Below are 19,232 nucleotides of genomic sequence, written 5' to 3' on the forward strand. Positions count from 1 at the left end.
TATATTTATTTTTAATGATTCATATTATTTAATTATTTTTTGATAAATGGCTGCGTTATTCTTTAAATTAATTCTATAAATAAAAAGCTCATTCCTTTATTTCTAATTTTCCATATCATTTGTTCTATTCTCATCTTTTAATTTTCGTTACTTTTTATTTCAATTCTGTAATTATAATAGGAGTCTCAATTTGAAAAAGTCAAGAAAGTCTAAATCAGAATCATAAATTTTGATATCTAAGATAAAATAAATACTAATGAGGATATTTCTAATGTTCATAATATCTTTTTAAAATCGTAGAGAATATGTAAACAACTTAAAGTGTAAGTTAATTTATATATATATATTAGTTTATTTTTAAAATTAATAACAATTTTGAATCACGATGAATCATAGATTAAACAATGAATCGACTGTTCCGAATCATAAATTTATGATTTCGAATCGTTAATCATAATCATCTTGAATAATTAAAGTTAAAGAGTCGATCTATCAAAAATCGTCAAATGATCAATCCCAAACTATCAAATCTAATCGTCAATTTTTAACCATAGATTTTGAACCATCAAACCTTCGAACCGTCTATTGAACTGTCAAATTACCAATACTGAACTGAACTGTTAATTTTAAATTATCAAACTGTCGATCCGATCCAGTTCCGCTGCCTCGCCTGGAACAGGCCGATCTTCATTCAAATGTTGCTTGTGGGCCATTGAGCCAACCCATCGCGGTTCGTGTTGTGGGCGGACCGGCAGAGGCGGAGTGACCGATGGACAACCGAACCAACGCAAGCCGAGAAGCTTCCATTCTTCCAATCCTCCTTCTGAGGCCGAGGCGGTGCCCTATTTAGCGGAGATTTCCAAGCTCCGAGAAGCGCGAGGGAGCCGCTCCTCAGCCTCTTCTAGAACAATCATCAGCGTCTGATGGTCTCCTCGCTGTTTTTCTCCCCGGGAATGCTCCTCTCAAGCGAGACGCCGCATCGACTCTCCGCCGTCGCCCGCCCGTCTTCCTGCCGCTCCAGGCCTTCCAGGTGGCCGAGATTCTCGCCTCCCGCTTCCTCTACCAAAGCTTCTTGGGCTGATCTGAGTGGCAGCTCAAATGACGGCGTCGGAGGCTGGTTCCTCCCTAGACGACGAACGATCGAGGAAATGAAATATGGTAAACAATTTAATCGGATTGTACTTGTTCATTTTCGGTTTCTCTAGTGGTAAAATGAAGCAGAGATTACCTGCCTCTTTACGAACTATCTTCTCAACTGTTTTCTGGTTGCAGCGGGGCCGAGACTTCACTTCGTAACCATTGGGGCTTCTGCAGCGATTTTTTGGGCCGCGCTCACGTATTTCTGTCAGTTAAAGAAAGGTTTCTATTCGATGTCTTGTTCACATCCTATTATCTATCTCTGTATGCAATTATTCCTACTCTAGAATTCTTGCAACTTTGTACGCCTTAGAGGAAGTTGCTTACTGGTTCGATTTTATCGCAATGTAGATTTGTTCTCTGAGCAAATAGCCTTCAAATCATGTTGTAAAGATCATAAATCCAACAGAATTCTTTTTTCCATCTTGTGTGCGTTGAGGTTGTTACCTTGAGGTTCTGTTCTCCATCGTTGTTTTATGCAGTCATCTTTTTAAATGCTAATTCCTTTGCTAAATTCTTTTGTCAGAATAACCTTCTCCTATGCATTATATTCATGGTTACTTTCCTCTTACTGGAATATATAGTTAATTAACATATTGTTAAATAACATAACTGCTAGATTAGATGCAATGTTACCATCAACATTTCTTCCTTTTATTGATTAATAGTTTACTCCATTACTCTGGATGATGGAGATCACACATCTGATGTTGAAATAAGTTGACATTCTATGAATTTGTTAAGAATATACATGATTATCTGTTCACTCCTTCCTAGCTGTTCCTATTTTTCTTCCAGTGTGATTTTTGCTATTACATCAGAACAATTCACTAGCTAACAGCTGGCAAGTGCATTTACTGATTAAGCTATGCGCTAGCAGCTTGAGCCATTGAGTTTGCCTTATTGTTTTATTTATGTTTTCTGATGCATCGATTGGTTTCATTTGATTTCGTGCAAGTTTGCTTATGAGGAAACTTACTGTAACATATTTATGGAACTAACTGTAGAGATTCTGTATCAATCTCACTTTGCATTGCCTGCTGCTTACTTTCTAGTATCCATCCATTTCTCTTGATTGGGAAAGCATTCTTCTTGTGGTTTTAGAACATAAAAAAAATGCTAATAGTGTTATTTCATTTTAAATATTGTTTATTGGGATTTTATCTACAATAAACTGGAAATTTGTATATTCTTATGTAGTATCTGGTTTTGACATTTTGACAAAATACATTATGTTCTGCAGGCTTTAAGTTTTGCTTTACTATTCCACCAAATGTGATTCAAGAGAAGTTGATGCCATTAACATCTGAAAAACATCCAGAAGGGGATGTTGCATCCTCCAAATCTAATGTTGATGAGATTTCAGAGTCCAAGGTTGAGGAAGAAGAGTTGAATGGGAATGCTTTAGCAGGTTTATTATAGTTACTCTGCTTCAGATGTATTTAACTAAAACTATTGATTTCGTGGCTTATTAATTGTCTGTAGTTGTATCCCCATGATAAGGATGTGGGCGAATCATTAGAGTGCTTGCATTTTTTTATTGGTTGTCATCTTGGATATAGGCAGTGTAGCGACCAGTCAGGAAATTATCCTAGTGGGGTCACTAAATTTAAGAACAATAACTTTAATATGGATAGATTAGATAATACACAGATGAGATGATGAGCAATGAATAAAGATGAACATAACAAACAAAAATTTTAACAGAGATAATATAACGAGAGCAGTGGCAAGTGGCAATGACAAGGGGTACATGACAGAACATCGCAACTTGATAACCAAACTAGGTTTTGGTGAGATGGGGCTATCAGCACTCTTGCTGACTGCCAGCAACTAGAGAACATGAACTAAAACAATGAATGAGAGATGAGAGAGTGTTTCAACTCAAACTAAATCTAGCTTATAATTCTGATTCAATTTTGTTTCTTGACCAAATCAGTATGATTTGGTTTGAATTTACAGGATGAAAAACAAATACTTCAGTTTCTGTTCGATTATCGGTGATCCAAATCAGATATAAAAATTAAATTTATTTTTTAAAAATAATAAAAATATTTTTCATTGATGTTTATTGTGAATCATTCAATATTTATAATTTTTTTATCAAAAATTTAAATTTTCATTTTTTTGTTTTTGTGTTCTATTTTATAAGATAAAATTTAGTCAATAAATCTATAACTTAATAATAAAACTAAAAAAAATATAACGGCACAAGTGCAAATTCAGTTCAATCTTCAGGTTGATTTCAATTCAGTTTACATGCTTATTTGTCTTGATTGGTTTTTGGAAATTGGTACAGAAAATTTGGTTTGGTTCAGTTGAACTGAATTGACACCTCTAGAGAGCATTGTAGTTTATGTAAAAATTTAAATAACTAATTTATTTTCCTTAATTGATCTGTAAATCAGTAATATATAAATTTATATGTAACTAATATGTATTTCTAATATTTCCTTCTTAAATCCAGTGGGGTAGATATGCCTCTGTACTGGAGTATATACTACTGGATTTATTATTATTATTTCTTCAGTCTTGTTATTTGTTTACTTGAAATTTTATGTGATATGCTAGTTTTTGCGCTTACTTTGTTTTTGTTTTCTTTGAATGTTAAAGAACCAGGAGGGAGAAAAGAAGTTGCTATTCCAGTTGCACCCGACATCATTCAACAGGAAGCTGTATCTGTCTTGATAAAGCTGAAGGTTTGTTGCCAGAAGCCTAGAACCCCAGGTCCCTTGTTGAGTTTTCTGAACAATGCATTTTAGTAAAACTGCACTGCAGATACACAGCATTTTATGTGATATGCATTTTAGCTTTGGAGTTCAGACTTCAGATGAGTTATAATCTAATTGCTATAGACCAGGTTCTGTGGGGACAATTAAATGCTTTTTTATCCTATTAGTAGAAATCTGATTCAGTATGATGTTGCATGCATCTCCAATATTCTGTCTCACTATTCTTAAGTCTTGAATGATTATGTAAAAACTGACCACTTCATTGTCACATTAATAGCAAACAAAATGCAAATTCATTAAACAGAATCATGTTCAGTCGGATATCTATCTTTTGAAGTTTGATTTCTTTTGTCTATATTAACTGTTAAGTTGTTTGTGTGGCATCTGTTGTATAGATCATGCTTATTTCAATTTTTGAGCTATAAAAGTATGACTTTACATGTGCACTTCAAGAAGTTACTCTATTAAATGACTTTATTAGCCTTTATAAATCAGTTCAAGTGGATTTATTTATGTGATTTTCTTAGTACATATAAGTAGATGAAGATAATGGTTGTACATTATCAGAATCAAGAGTTGTTATCATTTTTTGATAGAAACTACATATTAGTAGATGAAGATAATGGTTGTACATTATCAGAGTCAAGAGTTATCATTTTTTGACAGAAGTCTTGCATAAATTACATGCATCGACCTTGGAGTTTGGGGTGCTCTATGTACCCCGCCAATTAAAGATTTGGTACTTCAATCTTTAAATTAAAGGACTTGATATAATTAATCAAATCAAGTAAAAAGTAAAATTCATGTGACATTTATTTTGAATTGCCATGCAGAAAATTAATATCTTTCGTTTTGATTTTGATTTTGATTTTAGTTTTACACTTAAATTTGCTACATGGATGAAAAGAAAAGTGGTGATTTTGTTATCCATGGATTTACATGTAATATCCTCAGACTCCAATTCCAAGTGGGGTGGACGCATTTTACTCAAAAATAATATTGGGAGTTTAGTTGTTCTACAGGTGCCAGTTTGTCTAAGTCCTTTGCATTCTCCAGATTATGGAAGATGATGTCATTGCTGAGGAATTGTGTACCAGGAGCGAATATGCAAGATGGTTTGTCAAAATCAATTGTTTAGAAAGGTTGTTTAAAGAATAGAACTCTAGCTGAAGTCATCTACTAGAAATCCTTTCTTAATAATAGTTATTTATGGAATTACCGCAAATAAATTTTTTATACATTGTCTGCATACTATACAGGAACCCAAAATACAAGATACTCTCAAAGCCTGTGATTGTTGGTCCAGTCATTACATTCTTTGACGATGTGAATCCTGACAACCCTGATTTTTGGTACATTCAGTGTAAGTTTCATGAAATTGTGTTAATGATATGGAGACTATATTGACCTTGGTTCTAATGTATTAATTTAAAACAAAAGCACTTGCAGAAGTCGGCATAGTCCTCAGCAAACTCTCTGCTTTGACCTCTACTAGCACATTGGACAATGGTGTTAGCGGCCAAAAAAATTTTCAATTTTTACCACAAAGGTACTCTAGACAGTATCCCTTTTTTTTTTTCTTTTTTTTCTTTTTGCTTTTTGGGTATCATCTAAATAATTTCCTTATTTGCTTGGTAGTTTCCTATCACGATTTGATCTTCTAAACTGGAAAGCTCTCTTAGAATATTCACTCCCCTCTAAATTTGATGAGGAGGTAAAACATAACTCACTCTTATTGTTTGCTTGTCAAAGCGAATATGTGAACCATAGTTTGCTCTTCATGTGATAGTGTTCTGACTTATTTACAGTCCAGATGTTAAGAAATGAAGTGAACATTCTTGATATTACCACCGATAGAGATGTATCACCACATATATTGGTAGATCTGATGGCCGGTGACAAAAGCATAACAAGAAGAACTTTTGGTATGTGCTTCACTCTCTTGTTTAATAAGTTTAAAACTTATCTTTTATATTACCCTGCAGCTACCCTCCAAATACTAGATATTTCCTGTCAGACTACAAGGGCATCCTGTAGCACTGTTATTGTTTCAGTAAATATTATGCTTAGAATTACTTCAATTTCCCCCTCCTCCCCCGACCACCCCCCACCCCAAAGTAATGTTACACTTGAATGATCAGTATTGTTTGCTAGATCTTCTGTCTGTAAACAGTTCGGATAGAGCTTTCTTAAAATCATATGTCATGCCCTGAAGGTGTACTTGTCTGAATTAATGGACAGTACCCCTAGTGACAATGTTTGATACAACATGATATAAGTTCACAAATCAAGAATAAATACACAAGTGGAAGATATAAGACAACCAACTACATAATAAAGGGATTTACTCAATCCACTTAAAAATATGGAAAACATAAGATGATTGTGTATCAGCATGGCTTAATGCATAACAAATACCGTAACCAAGATAAAGAACCAACCACGGTCAAACTCTAAACACAAATCGCTTATTACACACCAAGTCCGAAAACCTAAGTGCAAGTAAAGTAATAGGAAATAGCGTGGAAACATGATCTCAAATGTGATGTGAGACTGGTAGACAGGATCGTCCAAGTCTCTCTCTCTCTCTCTCTCTCTCTCTCTCTATATATATATATATATATATATATATATCATCTACCTGCTACATGAAGAAAAATAGTGCTGGGTAATGGGTCCAAATGACTCTGCGGGTGCGTTTGGTTCAAGTTATCATGTATAATTTTGGTTATGTGATTACCAAGTAATCACATAACCAAGGTTATGAGGAATAAAACATAACCAAATGTTGTTTGGCTCAACCTAGGTAATGCAACAAAAACTTATTTGTTTGAAGGTTTTTATGAATAACCTAATTTAATATTTTACTATATTACCCTTAGTTATAAAATCAACCATATATATTATTATTATTTTGTAAACTCTATGCTTTTTTTATTTTTTCTTTTTCATATTTTTCTTTATTTTTATGTGTATTTTTAAAAGTTTTTTAAAATTTTTTTTTACATTTTTTTATTATTTTTTAACATTTTTCCTATTTTTTATGTTTTTAATTTTTAAATTATATATATATTTTATTATTTTTTAAATTTTTTTACATTTTTTTATTTTTAAATTTTTTTTCTATTTTTATTCCATTTTTTTCTTATTTTTTAAATATTTTTCTAGTTTTTTTATAAAAAAAATTATGCTTTTTTACAATTTTTTTATATTTTTTAAGTTTTTATTACATTTTTCTTTTTTATCACATTTTTCTCTTATTCGAGGGTATTTTGGGTAAAAAATTTTTTGTTAACCTCGGAATCAAGAAAACCTCAGTTTTCCGAGGTTTTCTGATTCCGGATTGCATGCCCCTTTTGCTAACGTGTCGGGCATGGAACATTACTCGGGAATCATCGATTACCTAAATCAAATAGGATTTTTGTTGATAGCCTTGGATGGATAATCAAGGTTATCAAGATAACCCTCAACCAAATGCACCCTGCGGGTAATAGATAAGAGATAGTGCATAATCAACATAATGTAAGAGTTCAAGTGGTATACAGTCTCAAAGGAAAATACTTACCATCTGAAGAGAACATATGAATGCATCCACTACATATCCACCTACTCAACTATAAATAATGCAATGAGCAAAGACAGATAATGATCAACATGAGTATCGTGTAACCTAAGCATGTGTCAAATGTCAATACATGTAAGACTAATATAACATCATATGTGAGAGCAACACTTAATCACAAGAAAACAAATGACCAAGACATCTAGTTATATAGCTATCGACTGTGGGATATCACTCTACCACAGATAACTCATGGGCAGTCCAAAATGCCAAGTTTCCTTGTTTGCGGGAGTTCATTCTACTGCAGACAAGTTATAACAATCTAGCTACGGGCTGCGGGAGAACACTCTACCACGGATACCCCGTAGGCAGCCCAGGGTGTAACAATCTAATGATAACAATGCAACAAACATATCACAATCACTGACGACTCCCTCAACCCCTCATAGGAAACATGTCGACATGATATACTGGTCACTATCAACTCTCAACATCGTAGGAGATACATAGTCGCCAAGACATAACCAGTGTAATGTCATTTACATAGTAACTAGTCACATCAACAAGAGTATATGAACTCTATACAACGATACACAATCATATCTAGTATAATAACTATCATCAGCACACGCCACATGCGTGTGCACTACTAACAGGATATGCATAGTTATAATGACAAGCATCTTATTGTACACACTACATGTGTTTACACTACATGATATATACATAACCAAACATAAGCACCATCCTATTGTACACATCATAGACGTGCGTACACTACATGATATATATACATAACCAAACATAAGCACCATCCTATTGTACACATCATAGACGTGCGTACACTACATGATATATATACATAACCAAACATAAGCATCATCCTATTATACACACCATACACGTGCGTGCACTGCATGAGATGAATAGCAAAGACGACAATCTTACACACCACACACGTGTATACAACTACAAGATATGAAAAAGTGAAACTGCATGAATACGAACTGATCAACTCAAAGTTCAAGCAAACAAGTATCAAACTTATGAAATAATACTAGAGCCAAGGAAAATACAACTACCAACAAAAGTAATAAGTCATGCACTAAGGTCAACATACTAATGAGAGCAAGGGAAGAACTACCCGCCTGATTTGTAGATCACACTGAATGTCTTCACGTCGGGGCACTTGTCCCGAATCAAAATCTTGTCACATAGAACACAATCAAAACCCTAATTCTAAACCGATAGATATAGTTTACCTCTCAATTACTTTAACTACATGCTAAATAAATTTGTAATTAAGTTGAATCAGAGGTCAAGTTTGTTACCCTACAATCCCTCCGGCGATGGCTCACAGGGGTTAAGGTGGCACGGCAGCAGCGTACGTGATCTGGTTGCTAACAGAAGCAATAGGCAACCATGGTCGCGAACTCGTCTAGCCGTGGTGGCTGTGGTGGGCGGAGCAGAGGTAAGGCGGCGATGGGAGGCGGTGGTGGATCAGATCGGGAGAGAAGACTCGGCGCTATCGAAGAGGGGCGATGGTGGCTCTCACATGGTTGATGGCTAGATCGGTAGAAGAGGACTCGACACAGTTGGAGGGGCGGTTGTGGATCGATCGGGGAGGAGAGATGGCGTCTGGGACAGACCCACGGTGGGGAGGACACGTGGCACTGGCAGTGGCACGACATCGGCGACATGTGTGAAGGGGAAGGTGGCGGTGAAAGGGGAAGAAAAGGATCGGGGTGTTGTGGCGACGATGACATGGGTCGCGCATGAACGAGAGAAGGGTTGGCGTCAAGTGGTTCAGGAGTAGGTCACGTGTGTGCAATTACTTGGATTGGGCGACGATTGGTGATGGGCGATCGAGGTGGCACGGCGAGGTTGTCAACATGCATCACAATGGGAGATGTGAGAGAAAGGAAGAGGCAGTGGAAAATTTTAGGATTTAGGAAATATAGGTGGATTTTGGAAAAATAAATATTTCCTTGTATAAATAGGATAGCTAAACAGACTTTTTTCTATCCCATTTATTCCCATAAAATATAAAAGGACTCATTTAACATTAAAAAAATTCCTAAAAATTTTTCAAAAATTTTATAAGATTATTCCTTGATTAATATTTATTATTTTGTTGTTATCTATTTGTCGTATCTTACATCATAAGTGAGGAGACTAGTTTGTTTCTATGTGTATTTATTTCCTGAAAGAAATGTACTGAATCAGCAAACATGATGATGTGTTGTTTTTGCACATTGATCATCAGTGTTTACCCGAACTGCATGAGTATTATTTGGTCTATCCTCCATTGAACTCTATGATAGACATAGTAGTGTTTTTGAGATATCTTAAAATGGGGTAAAATGGGGTCTATATTCTGTAGGTAATATATAATTGCCTTAAATATAAAATATATGAAAAATGACTTTGCTTTTGCAAGAAAATTGGACACTTCTAAGGATATTTTAGATGGAGTGATTTACTATGGATTGGATAATTTGTTTTATCATCTAAATTATTAAACTTTTCCCACTTGGACTCTTATATAATTTTACTACGACTGTGGGAATTGCACTTGCATCTTCAACTTTTGAAGCTAGCATCTATTTTTATACAATTAAGACTTTTGAACTACCTGTGTAACATGCTCAATATAATGGGCAGTAATCATTGAATCCTTGATCTGGATAATCTTCCTGTTCAGTTCTGTTATTTTTGCCTCCTAAAGCAACCAGATATCCTAGTTTTTCTTTGAGATGGTATTTTGTTCATCTTGGGTTGTAGTTGTTGATGCATTCTGTATTGTGTTTTTGCAGCTCAATATTCATGGTTTATTGTGCTTCAATATGTTTGCAGGTAACATTAGACGACTTCAACCATGCAAACCTGTGACCAAAGCACAAGCAGCAGTAGTATTGACTAGTGGCAGAATGGCAGAGGCAATTCAACATGAAATATCAAGACTCGAGGCTGAAAAGATGTCTAGGCTACATGACGAGGAGGAAATCAGATCTGAGTTGATACAAAAAGGTGATATACAGAGGTTTTGGCAGGGGGAGTTAGAAAAAGAACAGGATCGATTTTTAGTGGTCAAAAAGGAACTCAAAGTTGCATTGCTCAGTCTGGAGAATGAGAAAAAAGCTCTAAATGACAGTCTAATTGACTATGTAAAAGAGAAAGGAGCACTCTCCTGTCGTGAAAAACTGCAAAAATGTCTGAAAGAGGAAGTTGATCAAATGTATGATAATCTCTCAAGTGAGAGAGCTGATCTTTTATCTGAGCAGCAAAATTTGGAAAGATACTCTGCTGAACTATGTGCAAAGCAGGATGCAGTTGTTGAAGCTAAATCAATCTTGGAAGCCGAAAAAGAAGCTATCAGGATTGTTAGGTGAGTCATTCTGATTCTTAGTTTTGCTAAAATGATGGAACAGTTAATTTGTTTTCCATTGTTCAATGTGTTCATCCACAATTTAGCTAACTTTGTGACTGACGAAGGTAGAAATAACATATTTCCTTTAACTAGATAGAACATATTTGAGTGATGGAGCCTTGTTGATCTGGACTATGGGTAAGCAGATCTGTTTGCAAAGCTATTTGAAATATAAAACATTACTTTTTTATTGACCTCACAATATATCTTCATTAGTTTGCATGATTTAGTACCAGATAGTTTGTGGAGTTCAATGCTTCATAAATCTGCAAAAATGAATATCTTAATGAGCTATCCATTGCTCCTTCTGCATAAAAAGTATCAAACATTTTGTCCATCTTATTTTGCATGCAATTCATTTACATTAGAATCAAACTTCTGGAATGGACCTAGGCTTGCATATCATATGGTGGGTCTTTCGTAAAATTGTCAAGATACTAAGTGTAGTAAATTAATGGTAATCTTCCAATTTCTCTTTTCACATCAGATTTGTTTTGCTTCTTGTGACCTGATCTATGGAAAGTCTTATATCATGCTTGGTTCACAAAATGGAAAAGGAAGGAATTCTCGTCCTTGGGAGAATATGAATGGAATAGGAATATGCATGCCATAATTTGGTTAGATCTGAATAACTGTTATGTAGGTTAATGAGAGGAACTAAGCTGAATTACAAGGAGCATTTGTTCTCTTAGAAATCTTAGCAGAAATAAAATAGTTTTTGTATAAACCAAAGATGCCATTAACTCTACTTGCTTTTTATTTGTTCCATCAAATTGCCATAAACAAATCTGTGAGGTTAAGTTATTTGTGTGGCATTACGTCCCTAACAATATGTTGATCCAATTTATCCTCGACACTGCAATAATGTATGTGCTTCATAGGTAGAGAACAATGGTTGTTGTTCAGGACTGCTCTTAAGACAATGCCCACATCATATGCCTATATTTTAAGGACAAATGGTAAACGTTTGTTTCTTATTGTAATTGTCACTGACAATGATCATGTTATGAGAACAGTGGATCCTTGAATATGTTTTGTGTTTCACTAAGAAATCATTGATATTTGTCTGTTGTGTATAGGTCTTGGGTGGAGGAAGAAGCAATGCAAATGCGGAGTAGAGCTGATGTCCTTGAACAAGCTGTACTGAGATGGCGATACAACAGCGGGTCTGGGCATTCGCAGAATTTTTCATCCAACAGCAAGTGCTCAGATTGAAATTAATGTGGGAGACAGGCATCAATATCATAGCTTGTATTCGCCTTCTTTTTGTTGTATATTTGGTGCCTTAGTTGATAATGGTTCCTCCATCCATCGAGAGTTTTTGTTTAAGTATGGCAAAACCTGGTCGGCAAATTGTTATTAGGATATCTTGTCTTGTGGTACTCCTCATAGCTTAAGTTGGAGCTAGTTTCTTCAAGCTTGATGTCGAAGGTTCCCCTGGGTTATGGAAGAATAATGCATCGCATTGCTCTTGTTTACATGGTCTTGCTGTATTAAGTATACAAATTTGTAACAACAAATCAGTCATTTGACGTATATCAGTTATCTTACTCATTTCTTTTTAATCGTATTAGAAAATGTAAAAATATCTATCAAAAACGCACTACAAAAAAGAAAAAAAAGGCATTTTGTGATGAATTTTTAAAATGAATTTGTGACGAAGTTGAAGAAGAAAAATTTTTCGTTGCAAATAAGTCGTCATCAAATTCTACGATGAAATAATGTATATTTGTTGTAAAATTTATAATGATTTATCGTTGTAAATTTGTAGCAAAAAAAAATGTCAAGAATTATTTCTTGACATCATAAAATTTGTGACGAATTATTTTACATCATAAAATTTATTGTAAATTTATAATGAAAAAGAATTTATCATAAAATTTTATGCTCCTAAATTTGTGACGAAAAGGGATATTATCGTAAATTTGTGATGAAAAAACGTTCGTCGTATATTTGTGATGATAGTTCATTGCAGATTTAGAAAATTTATGATGAAATAGTTCATTGCATATTTAGAAAATCTATGATGAAATTTTTTTTTCATCACCATAATTTGTAGAATTATGATACACAGTGTAAAATTATGATAAGTTTATCATAAATAGTTTTATTGTAAAATTCATCGTAAAATGTTAATTTTTTTGCACAAAACCTATCCGTTTGTGTATTTTATCATGTATACAAATCAAATTTAAACTTGTTTTTTTTTATAAAAACTATACAATAAGCATTCCAATACATCCTACACAACAATTAAACAATCCAACACATCCTATATACACAATTTATCCAAACACATCATATTCCTATTCAATATGATCATCCTATATACACAATTCATCAAAACAAGTCATTCATACAAGTTTAAATATCCAAAATGAAATTATATCAAAAAAGAAATCAAAACAAACATATTCATACAAGGCATATACTTACAAAAGGACGAAAAGATCCATTAATATACATACATCATAGCTCAATAAGTTTTATACTATACGATATCAAAAGGACAAAAAGATAAAAATAAAAATCATCATCCTCTTCCTCTTCTGCCTTAGTAGACACTTCTCCTTCTTCTATTTTCTTTTCCTGCATTAAAAAATAAACAAATTAAAAGTAACATTTATGTCTAATTTATCAATTTTATCTATGTATCAACGAACAAAACTTGTTTGATTATCATAACAAATCACTTATATCTATATATTTTGATACATAAACAAGTTAACCTTATGATTCTGGTTAGATATAATCAAGAATATGACCTTGGATGCCAAAAGATGTCATTTATCCTTAATTGCATAAAACATATACACACATGAAACTTGTAACTAAACATAACAAGCAAAAAATATACAAGTTATGTAATAATAAATACTAGGGGTGTGAATCAACCGAATCGAGCCGAATATGCAGAAAAATTTGAGGCTCGAATTCGGCTCAAAATATGTATATTCAAGTTCGAGCTCGATTCAAAGCTCGAAAAATTTTAAAATTTTTGTTTGAGTTCGGTTCGAATTAGGGCTCGGGTTTGAGTTTGGCTCGAAAGATTCGAACATGTTTGTGAACTATCCGAATTATTCCTCGAAAATAGCTACTCGAAAGGCTTAAAATTTATTTATTTAATATATATTAACTTATATTAATAAAATATTAAGGCTCGTGAGCGGCTCGCGAACTATCAAACAATATAATTTAGGCTCGAGTTTGGCTCGAAAAAAAGTTCGAACATATTCGAGTTCGGCTCGAATTTGATAAATTCGAATACGAATCAAATATTTTTCGAGCCGGCTTGAAAAGCTCGTGAGCCGACTCGATTCATTTGCACACCTAATAAATACATGTATCAAATGCCTCATGATATATAATAAAAGCATCAAAACATATAGCTAACATTGTATGGATTAGTAGTAGATAAGTCATAAACATGCAAAACATGACATGACATGACATGCATAGTATCAAGATAAGACCAAAACATAGAAACAACTATAACATGACATAACATGGCATGATATGCAAAAAAAAAAAAAATCTCAACACAAAACTTAATATATAAAGACTTATTTCCTCAAACATGGATTTACAATTGCTATCAATTTCCTTGCCTGTACAAACCCCAGCCCGAATCCTCTGGACCGCTTTTTACGGTCCAGAGGATGGTCCCTAATCATGTATTGGTGGGGATGAATGGTCCCCACCTATTTTATAAGTGGGGACCATGTATTCCACCAATACATAATTAGGAATCTGACTTAGAGCAGAGTTTAACTGAAGATGTCACATAATAAAGTCATGTTGTTGGCGCATTTATCTCATTTCCTGATCTCTTTCCAATATTGTGCCATTCAAATCAGTAACATTTTCAATCAAGTTATGTATCTATGCCGTTACAACTAGTGGGGGTGAAAAAAGATGTATGACAACTCTTTGGGTTTTGTTCAAAAAACTCATTTCTAATATCCTTCCTCCCCCTTTCAATCTCCCACTCGCCTCCAGCCATAAATCCAAATTATTCCCAACGGATGGCTCAGATTCCTCATTATCATCACTAGTACATGAACTTTTCTATGCTAGCTCTAGCTCATCATATTTTTCTTATATTGTAATGAGAAAAATTAAAATAAATTTACAATAACAATGATTTATAAACGCATATAATCTTAATTAGTCCAAACCATAATTAACTACACCAAGTCTTGTCTTTTTTGTAAATGTGTGGGTGAAAATATCTATGAACACAGACTCCTTTCCCATTTTCTTGACCTAAAAAAACATAGTTAGAAATACTAAAATAGTCTGAAATAGATTAAAAAATTAATGGAGAGTTAAAAATTACCAATCTATGTCTGTGCTCATCGATATTGATAGAGCCTCCTACATATGTCACAAATGAGTCTCCAGAATCATAAATTTGATTTATTTTATTTTGTTGGCTCTTTTGTTTACTCTCCTCGGTTGTCCAAAAATTAGAGATCCTAGTCTAATTTTCCTCGGTGACGCAAGGTGGTTTTTCCCCTAGTCCTAGCATGATTTAGTACATGTCGATGTGATCGCCACATTTTTTTTTTTTGAAAACCCTCTTTATTTCCAATTCATGACTAGGTTCCTAAGTGAATGAAATGTTGCAATCGGAAAAAAATTGATTATATATTCACTTTTATTTCTGATATAAAATGAATTATTTATATTTTAATCTTGCTCCACCAAAGCTCTTTTATGGGTGTTGGAGTGTTTGTATAAGTCATTGAATTCTATCTCCAATGATTATTCACGATTCTATTAATCTCGTGAATAACATGTACTGAATTTTCAAACCTATTATAATGTTAAAAACAAACAATGTTAATTAATTAAGATAGTTGAAAAAATAAAATATTTTTTTATACTTACAAGCCTTCGCAAGGGACTATAGATTCTTGATTACCTTGCATCTTAGCAACCAAGTGTCTAGAAGGAACTTGTGTGGGCACTGGCAACTGGAACAGGGAAGATACTGGCAAAGGTGAATGGGAAGGTCCTACCTGATAGGAGTGTAGGACAATGATAGGTGTTGAATCAGACTTGTCATGAGAACTCTAGTCTATAACCACCCCGTCGAAGATGTTCTAAAAAATTCAAAAATAGGATAAAGTAAATAAAAATTTAATGAATAATGTCACGCCCCGAGGGAGTCCATGTCCGAAGAAATTTCGGTAGCACCTCTCCTGTACGGGTGACAATCTGAAGCAATTCTACATACAAAATATACATCAGCCACAAGCGGCTGGAATATACACACAACCACGCAGTTTATATCATCAGCTCACTCGGCTGGAACAAAATAAACAACCACGCAGTTATATATATATTTAACAGCCTACACAGCTGTACTAAAACCAAAAACACAGCGGAAAAAGACAACACATACAACCCAAAACGAAAACTGCTAGCCGGCTAGGCTTACACAATAAACAAAGTAACATTTCCAGAAACAAAACCGGAACACAGAACCAAATACTCACATATCATATACCATGATAAAACAGCAAAAAGACCTACATGTCTTCTGATGTGATTCGGGGACCAGCAAACAGGATGCTCCAAGCGACACCATAAATAACCTGGTACCTGAAAATATAGTGTTCACGGGGGTGAGTTCAACAACTCAGCGAATACCAATAGACATGCCTAGTAAGATATATCTAACAGCAATAAACATGGAATACAGCTTCCGAATAATATATAGGAAATATACAAAACTGAAAAGTAACCAAGGAAGCTGTACTCACCAGGAACTCCTATCCTGAACTAAAGGGTCATCAAACCGATACGTAGTATGTCTCCTGTATGCATGTCAAACAAATGCATCCACCAAAATGCAGCATATAAGTGCAGCAAACACAAGCAAATAAATACAATCAATGCATGTGATGACCGTGCACTCTAACATCACTGCTCCTGAACAATGACCGAGTGGACGGAATGCTGTCGGAGTACTCCTGTCCTCTGACCCCAAATCATAAATGGGGGAGCTCAATGCTCTCATCTCCCGGTACACGATGACGGGGAGGATATCTCTGCCGGCTACCACGCTGAGTCACCTGACCAACGGAGCCAAACAGAGTCCACCATCTGCCGGCTACCACGCTGCTACAGAACTGACTGCCGGCTACCACGCTGAGTCACCTGACCAACGGAGCCAAACAGCAGAACCGCCACACACCTGCCTGATAAACCACTAATCCATGAGTGGTGGTGTGTGCAGTACATGTAACTAGCGATGGGCTCAACCATAGTGGAGCCGACAATCACACAGCATGCAATCATGATGCATGACACTAAGCATAGCAAAACTGATCAACATAACCATATCCATATATACAAAATGAGTACTGTAAAATCGATGGTCACATACCAAAATCTAGAGTACATAGGTTAGATAGAATATCAAAAACCTATGTCCCGAACATAATAAGTATGGAATATCCTGATCAGCATAGAAAAATCCATATATACATAATATGGGTACCACAGTATTAGTAGGTCAAATCCACGGATCTAGGGTATACAGGTCCTCTATGGTATAACAACCTAGATCCTAAACCTATCCCCCTTCCATAGCATATGTACCAACAATATGCACAGATCAAAGCCACAAGGTCTAGGTACACGCATCATATATGATATACTAATAGAAATACACAATCCAGGCATGGCATAAAAACCTAAGTATCAGATAATTTGGATACACATGCCAGAAACAAAAATCCAGAGCCTAGTCCTAACCTCGGTAAAGCATGGTATGTCACTCTAGAAACTAAGATACTCATGGTAATAAAGTACTCATGGCAACAAGATACTCATGGTAACAAATCACGAGATATAAGTACGGATACTTCACATGCGACAAATTTAACATGCTATGGATATCAAACAGTGACATACCAAAGACAAACATGTTCATTACTTGTAGTTATAAAATACTATGCATATCCAATGACAATATCATAAAACATAAGTCAAGAGGTACCCGCCTCTAATATAGATCGAGCTAAACGACCCTTGTGTCAAAGTTCTCGTCCCGCGTCAAAGTCCTGTGTCCATCACATATTTTACTTAGCTAATTACATATATAGCAAATAGCTCAATAAGATTCCCAACCCTATTTAGGGAACCCTAATCAACATACACAAGATCTACAACTAAGCAAAAATGCTAATTCATAGACCACATCAACTATAAAAAATGTATCAAGATCCCTACATCGTACCTCAAGCTCAACCGCTGTTGATCACAGAACAACGTGAACTAGTTGCTACTGGAAACAAGGTATACCACAGCAAGACCTCCTTGCTAATGTCTTCCCCACAACGCACAAATGCTTGCCTGGAACTCTTCCTCACAGTCGTGATTTCTAATCCACAGTAGGAAAATCTTCACTGAACAGATCACGTACAAAGATCAATAATGGAGATCAAGATTCAACAAGGCATTCAAATATATCCTACTTCCATAATCCATCTACTAACCTTACTGATCACCAACACCTTCAATCCCACTGTCAAATTACTGTCGCTTGTTGTCATCTTCTCCAGCTTCTGGTTTTCCGGTGGTCTAGGGCACCGAGTCAACCAGGGCGGCGGCGCACAGTGCTGAGGACAAGAAGAGAGGAGGCAGAGGAGAGGAAGCTAGGGCAAAGGACAGATGGTACCCTGCCGGCAAGGGATCTGCATCCCTTGTGCTCGCACGACCGGAGGAGGAAGGAAATTGGGCTGCCGGCAAGCATCAGAGATGTTGGTCGTCGGTGACCGGGTCGTGGTAGTGGGCTTCGGCTAGGGCACGACATCAATGATCAGCGTCGGCGTCGGCGCTGCACAGAGTAGAGAGAAGAGAAGTGGCGCCGGTTGGTGGAGCAGTTAGGGCAGATCAGGGAGAAGAAGAAGAAGAGTCCGGCGCTAGGGATGAGGAGCGGCTCGGCCGGCGGTGGCTCGTGCTCGCCGGCGCTTGGGCAAGGATAGAGGAGAAGGAAGCCGCCGGCACTAGGAGGTTAGGGCTCGGGATGAGTTCGACGGAGGAGAAGAGAAATGGCACGCGGGGAGGTTTGGGGCAGCACGGGTTCGGAGGGGAGAGGAAGGAATTAAATAAAAAGAAAAAGGAGAAAAAAAAAATAACTTTTCCTCACTTAAATGGGTAGTCTAAACAGACTTTCCTGGGCCCCTTTTTATCCCCCGTAAAGTCGCTCATACGAGCTCCGAAAAATTACCGAAAAATTTCTAAAAATTCTAGAAAATTCCCTTATCATTATTCGTCATTTTTCCGGTATTTTACAAATAATGAAGAACATGAACAAACTTACTATATTTACTAAGATATAAAAGAGTGCGTAAAA

General features: G+C 35.5%; 1 protein-coding gene across 1 annotated transcript; it reads left to right on the plus strand.

Annotated features, from left to right (window-relative positions):
• The first annotated feature begins 801 nt into the window (after positions 1-801).
• On the plus strand, positions 802-12,426 carry LOC122024269. Its single transcript, XM_042582849.1, has 11 exons — positions 802-1,158; positions 1,273-1,359; positions 2,381-2,548; positions 3,751-3,836; positions 4,926-5,011; positions 5,129-5,232; positions 5,310-5,418; positions 5,508-5,583; positions 5,683-5,794; positions 10,288-10,819; positions 11,941-12,426. The coding sequence occupies exons 1-11, from the start codon at positions 924-926 to the stop codon at positions 12,074-12,076; spliced, it is 1,731 nt and encodes a 576-aa protein (XP_042438783.1). The 5' UTR covers positions 802-923; the 3' UTR covers positions 12,077-12,426.
• Positions 12,427-19,232: the final 6,806 nt, after the last annotated feature.

Source organism: Zingiber officinale, chromosome 9B (genome assembly GCF_018446385.1).
Source record: "Zingiber officinale cultivar Zhangliang chromosome 9B, Zo_v1.1, whole genome shotgun sequence".
Lineage (NCBI taxonomy): Eukaryota > Viridiplantae > Streptophyta > Magnoliopsida > Zingiberales > Zingiberaceae > Zingiber > Zingiber officinale.

What these genes read in the sequence shown, in the direction of transcription:
- LOC122024269 (XM_042582849.1), top strand. Translation starts at nt 924, where the DNA reads ATGGTCTCCTCGCTGTTTTTCTCCCCGGGAATGCTCCTCTCAAGCGAG. An exon ending in CTGTCTTGATAAAGCTGAAG is followed by an intron (nt 3,837 to 4,925) that starts GTTTGTTGCCAG and finishes TGCATTCTCCAG; the next exon opens with ATTATGGAAGATGATGTCAT. An exon ending in AAAATCAATTGTTTAGAAAG is followed by an intron (nt 5,012 to 5,128) that starts GTTGTTTAAAGA and finishes CATACTATACAG; the next exon opens with GAACCCAAAATACAAGATAC.